We start from the raw sequence: 17,259 nt of genomic DNA, 5'->3' as shown, positions 1-17,259 counted from the left end.
GTCATGGAACGGGCTAAATAGTCACGTGACCACTGCCACACAACGACCTTCCTACTTTCCATGGTGTCTGAGTGTCTGTCTGCACGTTCAGCCACAGCCAGCTCCTTCGTTCTGGTGCGGTCCTCTCCGCATTGCAAACCATGGCTTTCTTCACTCACCAAGTCATCAGAGGTCTCTCCTCTTCTGCAGTCCGAAATGCAGCGATCAAACACGTTACGATCATCGGGGGTGGTCAGATGGGTGCAGGTATCGCACAGGTAGTTAGTTAACTGTTAATGACAGAAGTTTGTTTGCTAACATTAGCTTGCTACAGAGGCTAACTAGCTATCTTGTAAGCTAACCAGCTGTGTAGCTAACGCTGCAAGACTAGCTAACAAGCCAGTTAAATATAGCAATGAAGTGCACGAACTTACCGACTACTGTTGGTTAGTTAAACGCTACCTTGTCATTAGCTAGCTTGTTAGATACCCACTTGAGAAGCCAACCAAGGCAATTCAGGGGATAAGTTGTGCAGGCTAATCAGTAACACAACTCTGTATTATAAGCAACGGTTGTTCATGTCTGGGTAAGAAGTACAGTATGTCTCACAAACTGTCTCAGGTTGATCAGTGCACAACACAGATGGTGAAGACAGCAGCAGGAGGTGGCCTTTGACCTCTATCTACTTTAGCTAGCTAGTTATAGAAGGGATTTTGTTACCTACCTGAAATGTCCTTCAATTCAGGAGTTCTATTACCAAAGTGACTTTTTGACAGTCCAACCTGGTGAACACCTGTCCCACCCACTCACTACTCGCACTTGTGTTCCCCCTTTCTAATAGGTTGCTGCTACAACAGGCCATTCGGTGGTGCTAGTTGACACAAATGAGGAAATCCTGAAAAAATCCGCCAAGGGAATAGAAGGCAGCCTGAAGAGGGTGGTCAAGAAGAAGTTCGCTGACAAGCCAGATGTTGGTCACTAATATGTTAATGTTGCTGTTTCCAATGAGGAAATGTTGGCAGAACTTCATTTGACAGTCATCATGTATGTTACAGGCAGGAGCAGAGTTTATTGCCAAGGTGATGGCCAACGTGTCCATATCGACAGACGCAGCGTCTGTGGTGGGGAGTACAGACTTGGTGCTGGAGGCCATCGTGGAGAACCTCAAGATCAAACAGGGCCTCTTTGGTGCTCTGGACAAAGTGGCACCAGCGTAAGTATGACCGACTAGGGCTTGAACCTGTGTCTCCTACACACCACAAGACTGTCTTACCCCACTGAGCTGAATCCTAGGCATTAGGATGTGGGTCCAACCCATGTCTTTGGTCTGAAGGTTACTCGCCAGGCGAGTGTGAATCCAAACCACATAAGCACTGTCCTGTCTCCGCTGCCTGTGACTTTGTCAATAACCATAGGAGTTAGCGATCGATGATCAGTGTTGAGATGAACGTCAAGCCAGAGCAAGTGCTGTTTGATGAGAAAACATTTGTTGTTGCCGTTTTGAATGTGTAGCCTAAATATCCAAATTCCTTTATCTGCATTTGAGCTTGTTTTTCTAATCTTACTATAAAGCTATGCCGGTATCCTTGAAATGTGCTTAAAATAGACTATTTTAAAACTATTCTAATTTAAATAAAATATTTCAAAAGGAAAGGCATTGTGTGTCCCACATAATTGATGTTACTAATTGGGATGCACCTCATGGGGGTTTGCTTGTTGCCTGATGTTTTTGGTTCCTCTTTTTTAAGACACACCATTTTCGCCAGCAACACATCCTCTCTGCCCATCACCGACATAGCCAGCTCCACCAGCAGGCTGGACAGATTTGGAGGGCTGCACTTCTTCAACCCCGTCCCCATGATGAAACTGGTAGAGGTAAGGATCAATAGTGCGGTGTACATTTTAGGACATCTCTCCCTATGATTAGTCTCTATATAGTCTCCCGCAAAGCAGTTATTTTTTGTGTCATGATGGCGATGTTTAAATTAGAAACGTACGTAAGTTGCTTTAAAAAATGACACTGGGCTTGCTCTCCTTATCATCAAGATTCAATTGAAAGATGTTAAGTAGTTTACGTGTCCTCTTCAGGTGATTGGAACATCAGCCACAAGCCAGGACACCTTCGATTCCCTCCTCGCTTTCAGCAAAGCACTGGGAAAGACGCCAGTGTCCTGCAAAGTAAGATCCTCACTCATTTGAACAAAAATAAAGTATTTCGCTAGTATTGTACACCTTTTAAAGATAATGCAGTGACATACCATATTACACCATACATTATGTTCATCATATGCCGTTCAGATGCGTTATAAACGGTTCACTAACGTCAGTATGTTATGTTCATCTCCAGGACACTCCTGGGTTCATTGTGAACCGCCTGCTGGTGCCCTACATGATGGAAGCCATCAGGCTACATGAGAGAGGTACACCACCAAATGTTTTGCCTGTATATGAATGAAAATTGCATCGGCGCCAAGAGGGATGTGACAAACGGTTATGTATGAACATCTATGGTTAACAAAACATAGTTGTCTGTATATGAAACCGTTGTCACCCTTTATTCAAAGTCAATGGCTGAGTGTGTGTGTGTGTGTGTGTGTGCTCTTCTCGTCAGGCCACGGGTCAAAGGAGGACATTGATATTGCCATGAAGCTGGGAGCTGGGTATCCCATGGGGCCCTTTGAGCTGCTGGACTACGTAGGACTGGACACGGCTAAGTTTATCATGGACGGTGAGTGTTGGGCTGCTTCACAAGTGTGTTCCGATTACAGAGTGATTTCAGTACCAGTTAAAATAGGACTATATTAGCAGCTAGGAACAGGCCCAATCGAAATAACTGCATGTCATATGGCACAGGGGCAGAGCACTGTTTTGGTTATAGAATGGTGAGATGGACGAGAGGTGCCGGTGGTCTTTGAAAATGGTGATGAATAATTTGAAGAAACAAAAACATCAAATGAAGTAGATGCAGGTAGTGTAAAACCAATGCAAAAGCAGTTAGTTAAAGTGAACAGTTTGTGTTGATAACTTGATTCCAGGCTGGGTTGAGAAGGATCCTGACAACCCGCTGATGCAGCCCAGTGAGATGCTGAACAAGCTGGTGGCCGAGGGCAAGTTTGGCAAGAAGACCGGAGAGGGCTTCTACAAGTACAAGTAACCCCACCCCAGAATCAACACGAGCTGGAGCCTGTTCATTAAGGCACACCGTGACAAAACGGAAAATGAAAATAAGCGCTTCCGATTGGACAAGATCATGTAGTCCCTCCCAGTACTGATAAGGGCATGAATGATAATAGAAAAAAACGCGGGTTAATTTTGACAACGGTAGAACAGAGATGCAGGTCGTACCACCCACGGTGCCTTCCTGAAGAATGGTAGACCGGTGTTATCAATTCAAATCTGTCTTTTGACTGTATATTCTGAATGTCATCTTTATGTGTGGTTTGTAAGTAACTGAGTTTGTGGCATTAAACTGACTTTTCCAAATGCTTCCCATAGGTTGTTCTGAGATTTCTATTCATACAGTTGTTTTCTAGGGATGGATTTGCCTCTGGACATTTGAGCCAACACACCCTGCCATTAATGATACCCAGTGCATTCAGAAAGTAGAGACCCCTTGACTTTTTCCACATTTTGTTACATTACAGCCTTATTCTAAAATGTATTGGATTGTTTTTTGTCCTCATCAATCTACAGACAATACCCCATAACGACAAAGCAACAACAGGTTTTTATAAATTTTTGCAAATGTATTAAATAAATGGAAATATCACATTTAAATAAGTATTCAGACCCTTTACTGTGTACTTTGTTGAAGCACCGTTGGCAGCGATTACAGCCTCTTATTCTTGGGTATGATGCTAACAAGCATGGCACACCTGTATTTGGGGAGATTCTCCCATTCTTCACTGCAGATCCTCAAGCTCTGTCAGGTTGGATGGGGAGCATTGCTGCACAGCTATTTTCAGGTCTCTCCAGAGATGTTAGATCGGGTTCAAGGACATTCAGGGACTTGTCCTGAAGCCACTCCTGTGTTGTCTCGGCCGTGTGCTTAGGGTCATTGTCCTGTTGGAAGGTGAACCTTGGCTACAGTCAGGTCCTGAGTGCTCTGGAGCAGGCTTTCATCATGGATCTCTGTACTTTGCTCTGTTCATCTTTCCCTCGATCATGACTAGTCTCCCAGTCCCTGCCGCTAAAAAACAGATGTGACGTTTAGCATTCTTGTTTCTCATGGCCTGAGAGTCCTTTAGGTGCCTTTTAGCAAACTCCAAGCGGGCTGTCATGTGCCTTTTACTAAGGGGTGGCTTCCGTCTGGCCACTCTACCATAAATGCCTGATTGGTGGAGTGCTGCAGAGATGGTTGCCCATTGGGTTTTGGGTCACCTCCCTGACCAGGGCACTTCTCCCCTGATTGCTCAGTTTGGCCAGACAGCCATCTCTGGAAAGAGTCTTGATGGTTCCAAACTTCTTCTATTTAAGAATGATGGAGGCCACCATGTTCTTGGGGACCTTCAATGCTGCAGAAATGTGCCCCAGATCTGTGCCTCGATACAATCCTGTCTCGGAGCTCTACAGACAAATCCTTCAACGTTTTGGCTTGGTTTTTGCTCTGACATGCGGTCAACTGTGGGACCTTATATAGACAGGTGTGCCTTTCCAAATCATGTCCAATCAACTGAATTTACCACAGGTGGACTCCCAAGTTGTAGAAACATCTGAAAGATTATACATGGAAACAGGATGCACTTGAGCTCAATTTCGAGTCTCATAGCAAAGGGTCTGAATACTTATGTACTTAAAAAAAAAAAATCAAAAATGTATAACCTGTTTTTGCTTTATCATGGGGTATTGTGTGTAGATTGAGTAGGGATTTAAAAAAAAAAAATGTTTAGAATAAGGCTGTAATGTAACAATGTGGAAAAAGGGAAGGGGTCTGAATACTTTCTGAATGAACTGTATGGTCAGTCAACAACCCCTGTGTGTTCAACCCAACTGTTAATTTCCAATATTGTTTCAAGAGTTCCTTTGATGTTATCCCTACTACTCAATTCGAAAATATTACCCTCTTTATATCCCGGCATTAAATTGATCATCTTGGATACATGAGACATCACACCTCACCCTTTTCCATGGATTTCACAGTTTAAGAGCAGCTTCAATACTCGAGGTAGATTTTCCCTTTTGTCAGCATAGCTGTAAGACTGTATGAACGTAACCTCAGTCTCGGCATGCTGCTGGAGTTTTAATTGGTTGGTTTTAGGGCCTTTTGAAGTTTCCCCTCGAGATTTGAATGATTTATAGTCAATAATTCCACTTGGTAGTTCTATTTAAGACCACTAAGTGGCAGTGTTGTCAAATGCAGAATTTCTGGATAGGAATCATATGATGGGCCGACAAGCTACAAGATTATTGGGCTGGTTTTCTGGAAAGAGATTTAGCCCTAGACTAAAAACAATGCTCAATGAAGAATCGGTTCTTAGACTGAACTAAGACTAGGTTTAATCTCTCTCCTGTAATTAAGGTACACCTTCTATCGCATAAATCTGGTCGGGAGATCAAATGAGCCAATGCCTTTTTATTTTTCTTAAAAAAACAAAACATGTTGAAACTGTTAAAATGTGACCACTTGGGAAGCAAAGTGCTTATGCCAAGATGACAGTGATTCAAAATACGACAATGAATAAAAAATGCATCAAGTAATACTAAAAATAGAGCATAAAATCAATGAAATGTTACAGAAATGCATGGAATAAACAACATGGGCAAAAAGACCACAGTTACCAGATAGAGAAGAGAAAAGTCCATCACAATCAAGCTTGGGGTCAATTCAGGAAGTACACTGAAACTCCAACTTCTCTTCAATGCTTTCCAATGAGGAAAATGTCAAATTGCAATTGGATTTTGGTTAACTTTCTGAATTGACTGGAATTGACCCCAACCCCGATCGCAATAAAATGAACACTGCCAAGTGCTGGGGTAAATATATATCTGCTTCATTTGTCAGTTTAGAACAATAAAATATAGGCCTCTGAGCAACCACTTGCCTTTGTCCTAACGTTGCCTGTAAAAATACCAAGAAAAGTGACATATCCTGACAGTTTCTTTAAAAAGTACACATACTGAGCTTTATCTTACATCTGAGCAAGACTCGAGTCAAGGTCACTATTTGTTACAAATAGTATCAAAAGAAGCCTTAATTTTCATTTTTCTGCAAGACGCTTTAACAAGAAAACAAATGGCTTTCCTGTGTTCAAAGCTTATTTTCATATATACCAGTATATATATATATATAAAAAAAACAAAAAAACATTCACTGAAAATATACACCGAGAAATTTAAACCAAGTTCAAAATACAAAAAAAAGCATTCAATTAATTCCAACTCAAAAGTAAAAGCTATAATCATAAAATGTTGATATTTTTTGCACCAACTGGTCGTTAATAAAAAACAAAATGGAGGACAGGAGCCGTGAGAGGATGTTTCCTTGACAACATGTGATTGACATCCCTCCATCTTCCTTGTGATAGTGCAGTCAGTCTAAAGAGGTGTTGGGTCAGGCCGCAACCCAAACATGTGGTCTGAAATCCAGTGAGAGAGGGGAAAGGGGAGTGTTGATGGGTCGAACATAGTGGGCTGTACAAAGGAAAGGAACGGAGGTGGCAAATAACTTAGGAATAACTTAGAAACAGGTGTTGGGGTATGTTTGGGGAGGTGTTAATTGTGTTTGACAAAGTGAAATCGCTGAACTGTTTTCAGTGCAGTGCCTTGGATTGAGATAGAGCTGCTTGTAAGGAAAAAAAAGGTGTGAGGGGGCTGGGGAGTGAGGGGGCTGGGGAGTGAGGGGGCTGGGGAGTTTGCATGCGGTTGGATGATGGTCTTTAGTAGTGATTGTCTTGTTCAGCTCAGAGTTTCTACAGCAGATATGAGAGTCACTGCAGGAGAGGAGTATAAAGTCAAGTTCCTCTGAGAACAGGAGTTGAGGCTTGGGGGTCGGGGATAAGATGGAATCTAGCAGGCCTCCATCTCTAACAGAGGGGCCATAGCTGCTGCCTTCGCTTTGCACGACGTGGAGAAAGCGTTCCGTTTTCCTCCTGAAGGACAGAGAGAGAAACATTGTCAGTTCAATGGGCAACAACAGATGGCCTAAACGTGTCCATAGTGATTGCTGTTATAGGTCATTTGCGAGTGCTGGCTGTCTTTCATACTGGTCAGAAACAGAGAGATGCAATGCACCCGTTCAGTCTGAGGGAAAATCCCTCACTAACTAAAAAGGAGCTGAAACACATGAAGCCACAACAACACATTGCTGTCAACGTCGTCTGAAACCAGACAGTCTCACACATCCCACATACATTGAATGAGTGCTGCATCCTCACAATGCTACACACACACACACACACACACACACACACACACACACACACACACACACACACACACACACACACACACACACACACACACACACACACACACACACACACTACCGAGGACCTGGACGAGTGAAGGAGCACTACAGTTCTGCCATCTTCAGAGAGCAGTAATGGCGTTGCCGACTGAACATTAGGTCGTAGGTTAGTGACAGGATGTGGGTTGGCATTAGCTTTGATCTCACTCTGACATCAGGTCACTGTGACCCAAGCTGGCTCCATCTGCTCTGCCCCCCTCTCTGACTGACACCCTGATGTCATCTACCTACTGCTACCGCTCTCTCTCTGAACGCAACCAGCTATCTAGTTAGGATACAGCTTCTTGTTGACATTTCTGCTGCCACCGCTGTGTGTGGGCTGTGGGGAGGTAGAGAGAGTCTTCTCAAGCTGAGAAGGCACTTTACAGGGCCTTCTAAAAAGCCCCGCCGGCCACCATCCACCCATCCATGCAAGGGAAATTGTTTGTCAAACCACAAAAGTGGTTTTGCTCAAAATACTGGTCTACGGCGAACATAGCTAAAAGAGTTAGCCTCAGTTATTGACGGACGGGCGGTGTTGGTTATTTTCCAGCATCAAATAGAATCTGTGATCAAAGAGAGAGAGGAAAGAGATTCAGAGGTAGATGTCTGACCGGGTAGGGAGTGAAAGATGTGAGGAGAGAAAAGAGAGCGAAGGTGTATTAGTGGAAGGACCGCTCCCTTGTGGTGAGGTCAGAGAAGAAGTGTGTTTTTGTGGGTTGAGAAGTCAGCTGAGCCCTGCAACTCCACCCTGGCACCACACACACACACACACACACACACACACACACACACACATACACACACACACACACACACACACACACACACACACACACACACACACATACACACACACACACACACACACACACACACACACACACACACACACACACACACACACACACACACACACACACACACACACACACACACACACACACACACACTCCCCTCCCTCCAGATTGCTTTACCACATGTGGATGAAAGGGAGTGGGACGGAGGCCGCCTTTCCCAGGGATGGCTGACCCTGAGCCTCCCGGGCGGAGGAGAGGAGGTACTGTAGTGAGGGCCGCAGAGAGAGAAAGAGCCTCTGTCGCTGTTTATTTACCTCCACTGCCCCCTTTTTATCCCAGGATCTGAGAGCCCAGCCCTCAGCCCCAGCACCCCCTTCCCGTCCTGGGGAGCTTTTTCCTTCCCTCCCGGCCACAAGATGAAAAGCCCTGGCTTAGTCCTTCCTGTCTTGGGGAAAAAAAGCCTGGGGGGCTGGGGGGTGGAGGGGGCGATGGTGGGGTGTGATGGTGCTGGGTCAGGAGGGGGCATCAGGCCAGGGCTTCACAGCAGACCCACCCGACACCAACACACAAACGCCGGGATTCAGAAGCAACTTGACCCCTTCCCTGCCCCCTCTCCCTCTGCCCACCTCCCCTCCCCTCAGTTAGCACTCAGGAATGCCGGCTGGACTTCTTTGCAGGAAATGAAACGCTCCTCTGTTCCAGTGGAGGCCGGGTCCTGGCTCTGGCTCTCTCTCTCCTTGGCCCAGGGAGGGGATGGGAGGTGGGGGGAGCGACTGAGACCAACGGGGCCCAGGCTCTGGGTCTTTGAAGCGTGGGAGGTTAAGATAACTGGCACGGCCCCTCGTCTCTCAATCGCCGCCTCCACCTTACCGGGGCAAATCAAAGAGCCCGCAGCTGGGCCCGTCCCGCCTGCCTTCCTCTACTCCTCCCCTTCTCCTTTCCTCCCCCCCTCCCCCCTCCTTCCCTTCGCTGCAGCGGCGCTCTGGGATTTCTTTTGGTTCCATGAAAAAGGAAAACACAGCCGACAAATTAGTGAAAATAAGCCAAATGGAGCGAGGTGTCTCCAACACAGGCAGGACTGTAGACTTTACCATGGCAGAGGGAGAGAGGGACATTTGGAGGAGGAGGAGAGGAAAAAGAGAAAGAAAGAGTTCTGGGAGAGAGAGGAGAGGAGGAAATGCCAAATCAGCTGACTGTTTGTTGCCATGTCTGTCTCGACCACAAAAGTCAGCAACCTAGACAGACAATGTTCTAATTTTATGAAATATGAGTTCAGAGATCAACTCCAAATCACAGAAACCCAGGAACTTGTACATCTCGACTGGAATTTACTCCAAGATGGCATTCAAATCTGGAAATAAACCTGAAATTCTTGTAATTTTCTCTGCCAAGTCTCCTAAATGGTCAGAATCAGGTTTTAACACAGCATTGGCTGGATGGAAAGAAAAGGAAAATGGCGGCTATTCAAATCCACCCAGTGATTGAGACAAAGCATTAAGTTCAGGAAACATAGTCAAAACAACCAGGAAAAAAACGGAGATGGCCAAACTTTGCACTGACTGTGCTCCATTTTGGTGAGATAATCACCTTGCTGTGAAGAGTTTAAACTATGGTTTTGTTTGGCGACACCCTCTCGGCTCAGGCAGTCTCACTTTCTCTATTAAATTGTGACAATGCCACAACCGGCAGCCATCAGCTTGAGAAGGAAGAGGTCAAACCGAAGAGGTCAAACTGATGTTTTAAACAACTGGCTTCATCCTGTCAGCACTTTCTCTGGCTGGGGGACAGAACGTTAACAGGAAAACAGGAATAGTTGTGTCAGTCATTTCTAACCTCCAACCAAAAGTCAGGGTGGTTTGGTGGGAGAAACGTTGTTGTTCTTGTCTGGGCTGGGAACCACGGACAATGGTATTGTTGATAACGGTGGGATGTACCGGGGGGGGGGGTTCATTTGAAACAGAACGAGGGAGAGGGGGATGAGAAGAAAAGAGAAAGGGATGTGTGTAAAGGAGGTTTCTGTCTATACGAGGCTAGATGAAGGGAGAGGGGAGGGTTTTTGATTGTGGGGAGAGGAACGGTAGGGGGTAAGGCTCCCGCCCACCGAGCCACCAAAAGCCCAAACCTCAGGCATGTGCTGGTGAGACTGGGGTAGAGTTGGGGGTCTGGGGGTAGGAGCCCTGTCTCCTTACCCCTCTACCCACATCTGATGCGCCGTCGCTGGGGGCCCGAGCTGCTGAAGTCTGGCCAAGCGCGGCGTGGTGTAGTGTGGTGTGCCCCCGCAGTACTGCACAGCTACAAAGCTGGAGCTGAGGGCTGGAGGCCAGGGCGGCACTATCAAAGGGCTCGTACAATGACTGCTCCCTCTGCCGCGGCGCACTTCAAAGGAGCTCCACCGCCACTCAGACTCACCATCGGATGGGAGGGAGGGAGAAGAGGGAAGAGAGGGGAGAACGGGGAGGAAAGACGGGACAGAGAGAGAAAGAGAGTAGGAGGAAAGAGAGGGAGAGAAACCCACCTACAATAGGAGCCACATTTTGTTCAGCAGAAGTAGAAACTCAGCCACATCTCAAAACAGAGTTTCGTGTTTATTAAATAGAGAAAGAAAGACAACATCTTCCTGCGACCCCTTTCCCCTTCCCATCTCTCCCCTTCCCATCTCTCCCCTTCCCATCTCTTCCCTCTGTTACCTGCGGGCCTTTTATGATACAGAGATAACGACTCAGAAGGGGGGACGTTTTACAAGGCAGCACACCCCCACCACCCCCTCAATCTGCAGTCTCAAGGAGCCACCGGGGAGAGATAGAGAAGGGGGGAGGGAGGAAGGAGAGGAAGTAGAGAAGACATGACAAAACCTAGCAGGGAGGGAGAGGCTCTACCCTCATACGGTCGCTCCCTGCAGCTGGCCAGACCTCGGCACAATAGGCCAGTGACTCAACCAAAACAAACCCACAGACCCAGTCTAAACAGAAAGCCCCACTTTAGGTGATTTGCTGTGTCCCAAATGGCACCCTATTCCCTTTATAGTGCACTACTTTAGGCCAGGACCCATAGGGCTCTGGTCAAAAGTAGTGCACTATAAAGGGAATAGGGTGCCATTGGGGGTGCACAGTTCAGTCGCACACATGTAAACTAGAAGTCCCCAAGTGCCCCTAAGAAGTATCAAAGAGAGCCCTTTTCTCTGAAGGAGTAGAGGCAAGAGATTATGTCCAGGGTTTGACTAAAACACACCTGCATAGTTTAGACATTCCACTACAGCTGCTACACCCCTGGAAGGCCACAAGTGCTGAGGTTGTCTTTTTCTCCTTCACAGGGCTCTGCTTTGTGTGTGTGTGTGTGTGTGTGTGTGTGTGTGTGTGTGTGTGTGTGTGTGTGTGTGTGTGTGTGTGTGTGTGTGTGTGTGTGTGTGTGTGTGTGTGTGTGTGTGTGTGTGTGTGTGTGTGTGTGTGTGTGTGTGATTGAGAGTGAGTGAGCGAGCGCGAGAGGGGACATTTCCGTTTCTACTTCCTAACCCACAGTAACATTAGCCGGTGGCTGTCGCCCTGATTTATGCCAAGGCCACTCTTTTTTTTCCTTCTTTGTGAAGTCTAGTTTTAAAGAGGAGGCAGGAGATCCCTCTCCTCTACTCTGCTGAGCTGAGACGCTCAGAGCAAGACCCTGAGTGTTTCACAGCCCCCCGAAACCATTCCAATTATCCCAGGTCACTAATAATGCTGTGGTGGTGGAGTGTGTGTGTGTCCTCCACTGTGGCCTTAAGGCAACCAGCACCAAATCAAACTGAAGGTAAGACTCTGAACCTTGCCTGACTGCAGCCGGAGAGTGCGGCTGGCTGTTTGAGAGAGAGGGGGAGAAAGGGAGGAGAGAGAGGGGGAGAAAGGGAGGAGAGAGAGGGATGAGGGGCAGAGAGAGAGTGGAACGACAGTTGGGAGAAGGAAAACTCTCGAGCACAAGAGGAATTTTATTTTTTGCCCTCTCCCTCCCTCCCCCTTGCTCCCCCCCACCCCCACTCCTTGCTCATCAAAGCCTGACAGCTGACTTCTGCCTCGACACATCACAGAGAGGTCTCTCCACTACAGTCAACGCTTCGTACCGCACTAGCTCACCAGCTACCGACACAAACACACCATCTTTGGCCTCCAAACTATTTTTAGTTGGGGCAGTTGAAAAAAAGACATTCAAACAGCCAAGCTGAATCCCCCCCCAAAAAACTAAATGCAAAACGTAGAGCTACAGATTTACTGACTCGCACGAAAAAACTGGGGAAATTCAAGTGTGCTCTCACAGAGCTATCCGGTTACCGGGTGGAAACAAAAGAGCACGTTCATAAGAGTTAGACTGAGATGACTCCGTCAGTTACAACGCTGGGGAGTTTTTATGAAAGTTTGTGACTCATGGCCCACGCTGTTCATCAGATTGAAAAGGCCACCTTTGTTAGTAGTCGTCTCCCTCCCTTTGTGACAAATGCGCAGTGGCTGAAAAGTAGATAGCCTTAAGGACATGTGTGTTTCCCGATCAGATAAACATCTCCCTGTGAATCAGACTGGCTGAGTCAGACAATGAGACTAACAGAGAGAGAGAGAGAGAGAGAGAGAGAGAAAGAGAGAGAGAGAGAGACAGAGAGAGAGAGAGAATGAGTCAAGAGCGACAGAGTGAAAAGTTATGTGTCAGAACAAAAGTGTCAGAGAGAGAGGAACAGAGAGAGAGAGAGAACGTGTCAAAGAAAGAGGAAGTGCAAGAGAAATTTAGTGTCAGAGAGAGAGCGAGAGGGAGGGAGGAAATACACATTTCACAAAATCAAACTAATAGCTGGATTCCCAGAGAGCTATTTAACTGCGGGGTAAGAGAACCAGCTGTTTGCTGGGTCTGGTGTCTGACCCACTGGGGATAACAAACAATCCACTCCAAGAAATGAAACACTGTTGAACTGCTGCACTCATTGGTGTGACCTTTTCAGCCAGCCAGACATTTACATCTTTACAGAAGAGTTGTATTGATCCTTACCCTACTCTCCTTTAAAAGGGGATTCTGATTCATCATGCCCTGCAAATTAATGTGCAAACAATATCAACAGAAATAAACAAGAACATCCAGTGTGTCCTTTCAAAGTGAATAGATAGATGCACTACAAGACCATTACAAAACCATTACAAAACCTTCTACAAAACCATTACAAAACCATTACAAAACCATTACAAAACCATTACAAAACCATTGCAATCGAGGCGAGGGTGGATATAAAAAGAAATAGACAAGTAAGTTCATTTAAAGACGTTCGCTGCCTGAAGTCTGCATTGCCAAACGCTAACCTCAATCCAGGCTCTTTGGGATCTACATAAATTGAGGAGTCGTGGCAGTCCTCTCTGGTATTATGCATATGAGTTTAAGGTTGTCACAATGAATCAGCCGTGGTGTCCATCCTGCCTCGGATAGACCCAGCTAATTATTGGATCACGGATAAAGTCTCTCCGCCTTTGAAAAGAGGCAGAGGCGAAGTGCGACCGACGAATAAGAGAAAAGCGGTCCAATTTAGGTACGGCGGGGGGAGCCATCGGTCAAGAATCAATCAAGCAGAAAACCTTTGTCTGGTTCAGGGTTTGATTTCGTTGTAAGTTCTGCCCTACAGAGAGCGAGAGAGAGAGAGAGAGAGAGAGAGAGAGAGAAAAGAGAGAAAGACAAAAGAGAGAGAGAAAGAGGATGCCATAAAAATGCAGACAGCAGGATGTTATAAGATTAACCTCAGAGAGAGAGAGAGAGAGAGAGAGAGAGAGAGAGAGATACCTAATGGTAGAAATGAGGGCATTCATTTATTTTACCCCGTTTAAAGCCTGGTGACACTTTGGTTCAAAAGCGCTACATGTTTGTGTCTGTTACTGGCGCTGGTCACAACTTACCCAATGACAAACTGACACTTTTCACAAAGAACAACCCCACAACATTTGACTGATTACGTAGTGCTTTATGTGTTATAGTGCTCGTACACAGCAGGACCCTCCACACTTCACACCAAACCGCCAACAAATCTCTACCAAACGATGTGATTTGACAGTATTCTAGTGGAACGTGGTGTTTCATAGCTTTCCTGAGCCCAGATGTAGTCTGGAAGGTCTAGTCTCCATTCAGTGTCGGGTAGAACAGAAAACATGCAGACCATCTGGGTCTAGGCTGCATGCCTCCCAAATGGCACCCTATTCCATATAGTGCACTAGGCCCATAGGGGTATGGTAGTGCACTATGTAGGGAATAGGGTTCCGTTTGGAACGGAACCTCCCACTCCTCCAGGAATATCTGCTGCTATGAAGAGGCCAGACTAGAAAAAGGTCTGTTCTGTAACATCTTGCGATAATGCAGAGCACTTTGTCCATATTCGTGTTGGAGTTACATCTAATAAGGACATCAGTTTGGATTTAAGACAGGACTCAACAACAACAGTTTCTCAGCCATGCACTGCCAACGTTCACACAGAGGATTCAGATGGTCATCTCACTAGCCAGACAAAAGACTGTCAATGGAGTGGCCAGGTCAATATACACCCAGAACACACACACACACACACACACACACACACACACACACACACACACACACACACACACACACACACACACACACACACACACACACACACACACACACACACACACACACACACACACACACACACACACACACACACACACACACACACACACACACACACACACACACGAGGTTGGTGGCACCTTAATTGGGGAGGATGGGCTCATGGTAATGGCTGGAGCAGAATAAGCAGAATGGTATCATACACATGGTTTGACGCCATTCCATTGGCTCCGTTCCAGACCTTATTATGAGCCGTCCTCCCCTCAACAGCCTTCACTGAGTGACACAATGACCGTGGTGAGTTGAGGGTGGACCCTGTAGGATTAGTCTGTAAACAGTGTACAAGGCTTGACACATACTACCAGACCAGACGGGCATGACTGGAGGGGGGGGGGGGGGTCTTACCATTTATGCTCAGATGTACGCCGTTTTCATTCTCTGGCCTGTACCTGCAGAAAATGGCATCTTTTAACATGTTTGTCTTTACATAAGGCATGTCCAGGTGAGGAAAAGAAAGCCAATTGGGCTAATGGAGCGTCTCACCACAAACTACAGCAGAAATTCAATCAATCTAATGTTTTTATAAAGCCCTTTTTACATCAGCAGATGTCACAACGTGCTGTACAGAAACCCAGCCTAAAACCCCAAACAGCAAGCAAATGCAGATGTAGAAGCAACTTGATAATAGATATGGAAATGGTAATATAGCACGCGGTCTACGTTATAGCTGGGCCGACAGTGATTAGATTTCTAAATATATATTTTCCCCCAATAGGTTCCTACACAACGGTGCAGTGTTTACATAGAGCTTTAAGCTAAGAGCACAGTGGCAGAGACATACAGCAGGTCAACCAATAGAGTGCAAAGCCCAGAGAGCAGTTAAGAAGCCAACCAGCATTTACAGACTAATCCCAAAGTAGGTGGAGTGGAGCGGGGGGTGAGAGAGAGGGGGGTGAGAGAGAGGGGGGTGGATGGATGGAGAAAGGAGAGAGGGAGGGAGTACAAAGGAGAAGTGCAGGTTGAGTGACACTGGTACCTGCATGGTGGTTCTGAAAGCCCACTCTAGTGAGGGCGGAGGGGTCGAATGGAGTTCTATGGGGGTCTGGAGAGGGAGGAGGAGGAGAGGGGTGGTTATGGGCGGATGGGGCTGAAACCTTTCATGCATATTCCAGGTGAAACTACCCACATGGTCAAAGTGGGGCCTCTTGATTGGTTATTTCTAGGGAAATGCAGCTATAACTTCCCCAATACTGTGCGACAAGCATGGCACAACACCTGGCTATGATTATCTCAGCATTACAGGGGTCTGTTTCACAGTGACAAGACCTTTTACTGCTTGTGGTGCATGTAGTGTTAAAATGACTTGGGCTAGTGTGAGAGACGAACACAAAAGAGACTGCATGGAGAGTTTGTACAGGACAAACTGAACACTCATCACCTCATAGAACAACAATCGAGAGGAAAAAGGGAGAATGGAAAAGACAGGGAGAGAAATAGAGGGAGAGAGAGGGAGGAAAAGAGGGAGAGAAAGAGAGGGAGAGAATTAGAGGGAGAGAAAGAGAGGGAGAGAATTAGAGGGAGAGAAAGAGAGGAAAAGAGAGGGAGAGAAAGAGAGGGAGAGAAGGAGAGGGAGAGAAAGAGAGGAAAAGAGATGGAGAGAGGAAAAGAGAGGGAGGAAAAGGGAGGGTGCGAGAGGGAGGAAAAGAGAGGGAGACAGAGATGGAGAGAGAGAGAGAGAGAGGAAAAGAGGGAGAAAGAGGGAGAGAAAGGGAGGGAGAGAAAGGAAAAGAGAGGGAGAGAGAGGGAGGGAGAGACAGAGGAGGGAAAAGAGAGGGAGAGAAAGAGAGGGAGGAAAAGAGAGAGGGAGAGACAGGGGGAGAGAGAGAGGGAGAGACAGAGGGAGGAAAAGAGAGGGAGAAAGAGAGGGAAGAAAAGAGAGGGAGAGAAAGAGAGAGAGAGAGATAGAGAGGGGAGAGAGAGGGAGAGATAGATAGATAGGAAGAGAAAGAGAGGGAGAAAGAGGGAGCGAGAGAAAGAGCGAAATTGGGAATAGGATAGGAAGAGATAGAGGAAAAGGGGGAGAGGTTGGTTACCTGCAGCCGGTTCCTGTATCTTCTCCCTCTTCCGCTTCTTCTTCTTTCCCTAGAAAATATCGAGGTGAACGCTTAAAGTGTGGCTCCAGCACTCACCCTCACTCCACCACGCTTAGTCCTGCTGCCGTTTGCCCTGTTCACTCATCCCCCGCCGGGCAGCCAACCAGCACTCCTCGCTCTCTGGGCCTGCAGCCAATCACCACGCTGGGATTGGTCAGAGGGGCTGACCATCTCTACTCCCTGCCTATGAGAGCTGGTTGTCTCCATCCTCTCCACACCTGACTTCAGTATAGTGTGCTCTCTAACAAACAGACATGTTTGGTAGGATCCATTCTAGAATGTTAGGTTTTGAACCCCACCCTTGCCT

The 17,259-nt window shown here is 46.7% G+C and overlaps 2 protein-coding genes across 24 annotated transcripts in view; one reads left to right on the top strand and one right to left on the bottom strand.

Moving 5' to 3' along the window:
* Nucleotides 1–3: 3 nt before the first annotated feature.
* On the top strand, nt 4–3,466 carry LOC149980182 (hydroxyacyl-coenzyme A dehydrogenase, mitochondrial-like). The gene is made up of 8 exons (XM_090187798.1): nt 4–257; nt 821–949; nt 1,035–1,192; nt 1,728–1,854; nt 2,068–2,157; nt 2,327–2,399; nt 2,591–2,707; nt 3,015–3,466. Exons 1-8 carry the CDS (start codon nt 141–143, stop codon nt 3,131–3,133), a joined length of 930 nt encoding a protein of 309 aa, XP_090043924.1. The 5' UTR covers nt 4–140; the 3' UTR covers nt 3,134–3,466.
* Nucleotides 3,467–5,536: 2,070 nt separating this feature from the next.
* LOC110497329 (lymphoid enhancer-binding factor 1) overlaps nt 5,537–17,259 on the bottom strand; it is a 53,226-nt gene continuing 41,503 nt past the window's right edge. For 4 of the 23 annotated variants that reach the window (XM_090187769.1, XM_090187771.1, XM_090187780.1 and 1 more), the window contains exons 9-12: nt 16,893–16,941; nt 15,836–15,901; nt 15,205–15,248; nt 5,537–7,067 (exon numbers count right to left, since the gene is read on the bottom strand). In XM_090187769.1, the coding sequence (XP_090043895.1) occupies nt 15,214–15,248; nt 15,836–15,901; nt 16,893–16,941 (150 nt within the window). In that variant the 3' untranslated portion in view covers nt 5,537–7,067; nt 15,205–15,213. The remainder of the gene's footprint in view (nt 7,068–15,204; nt 15,249–15,835; nt 15,902–16,892; nt 16,942–17,259) is intronic. The other 19 variants (XM_090187770.1, XM_090187773.1, XM_090187782.1 and 16 more) reach the window with 8 other exon arrangements.

Source organism: Oncorhynchus mykiss, chromosome 10, assembly GCF_057628025.1.
Source record: "Oncorhynchus mykiss isolate SJ-2025 chromosome 10, ASM5762802v1, whole genome shotgun sequence".
Lineage (NCBI taxonomy): Eukaryota > Metazoa > Chordata > Actinopteri > Salmoniformes > Salmonidae > Oncorhynchus > Oncorhynchus mykiss.
The sequence above is the reverse complement of the archived record's forward strand: the minus strand, read 5'-3'. Positions and strand labels throughout refer to the sequence as shown.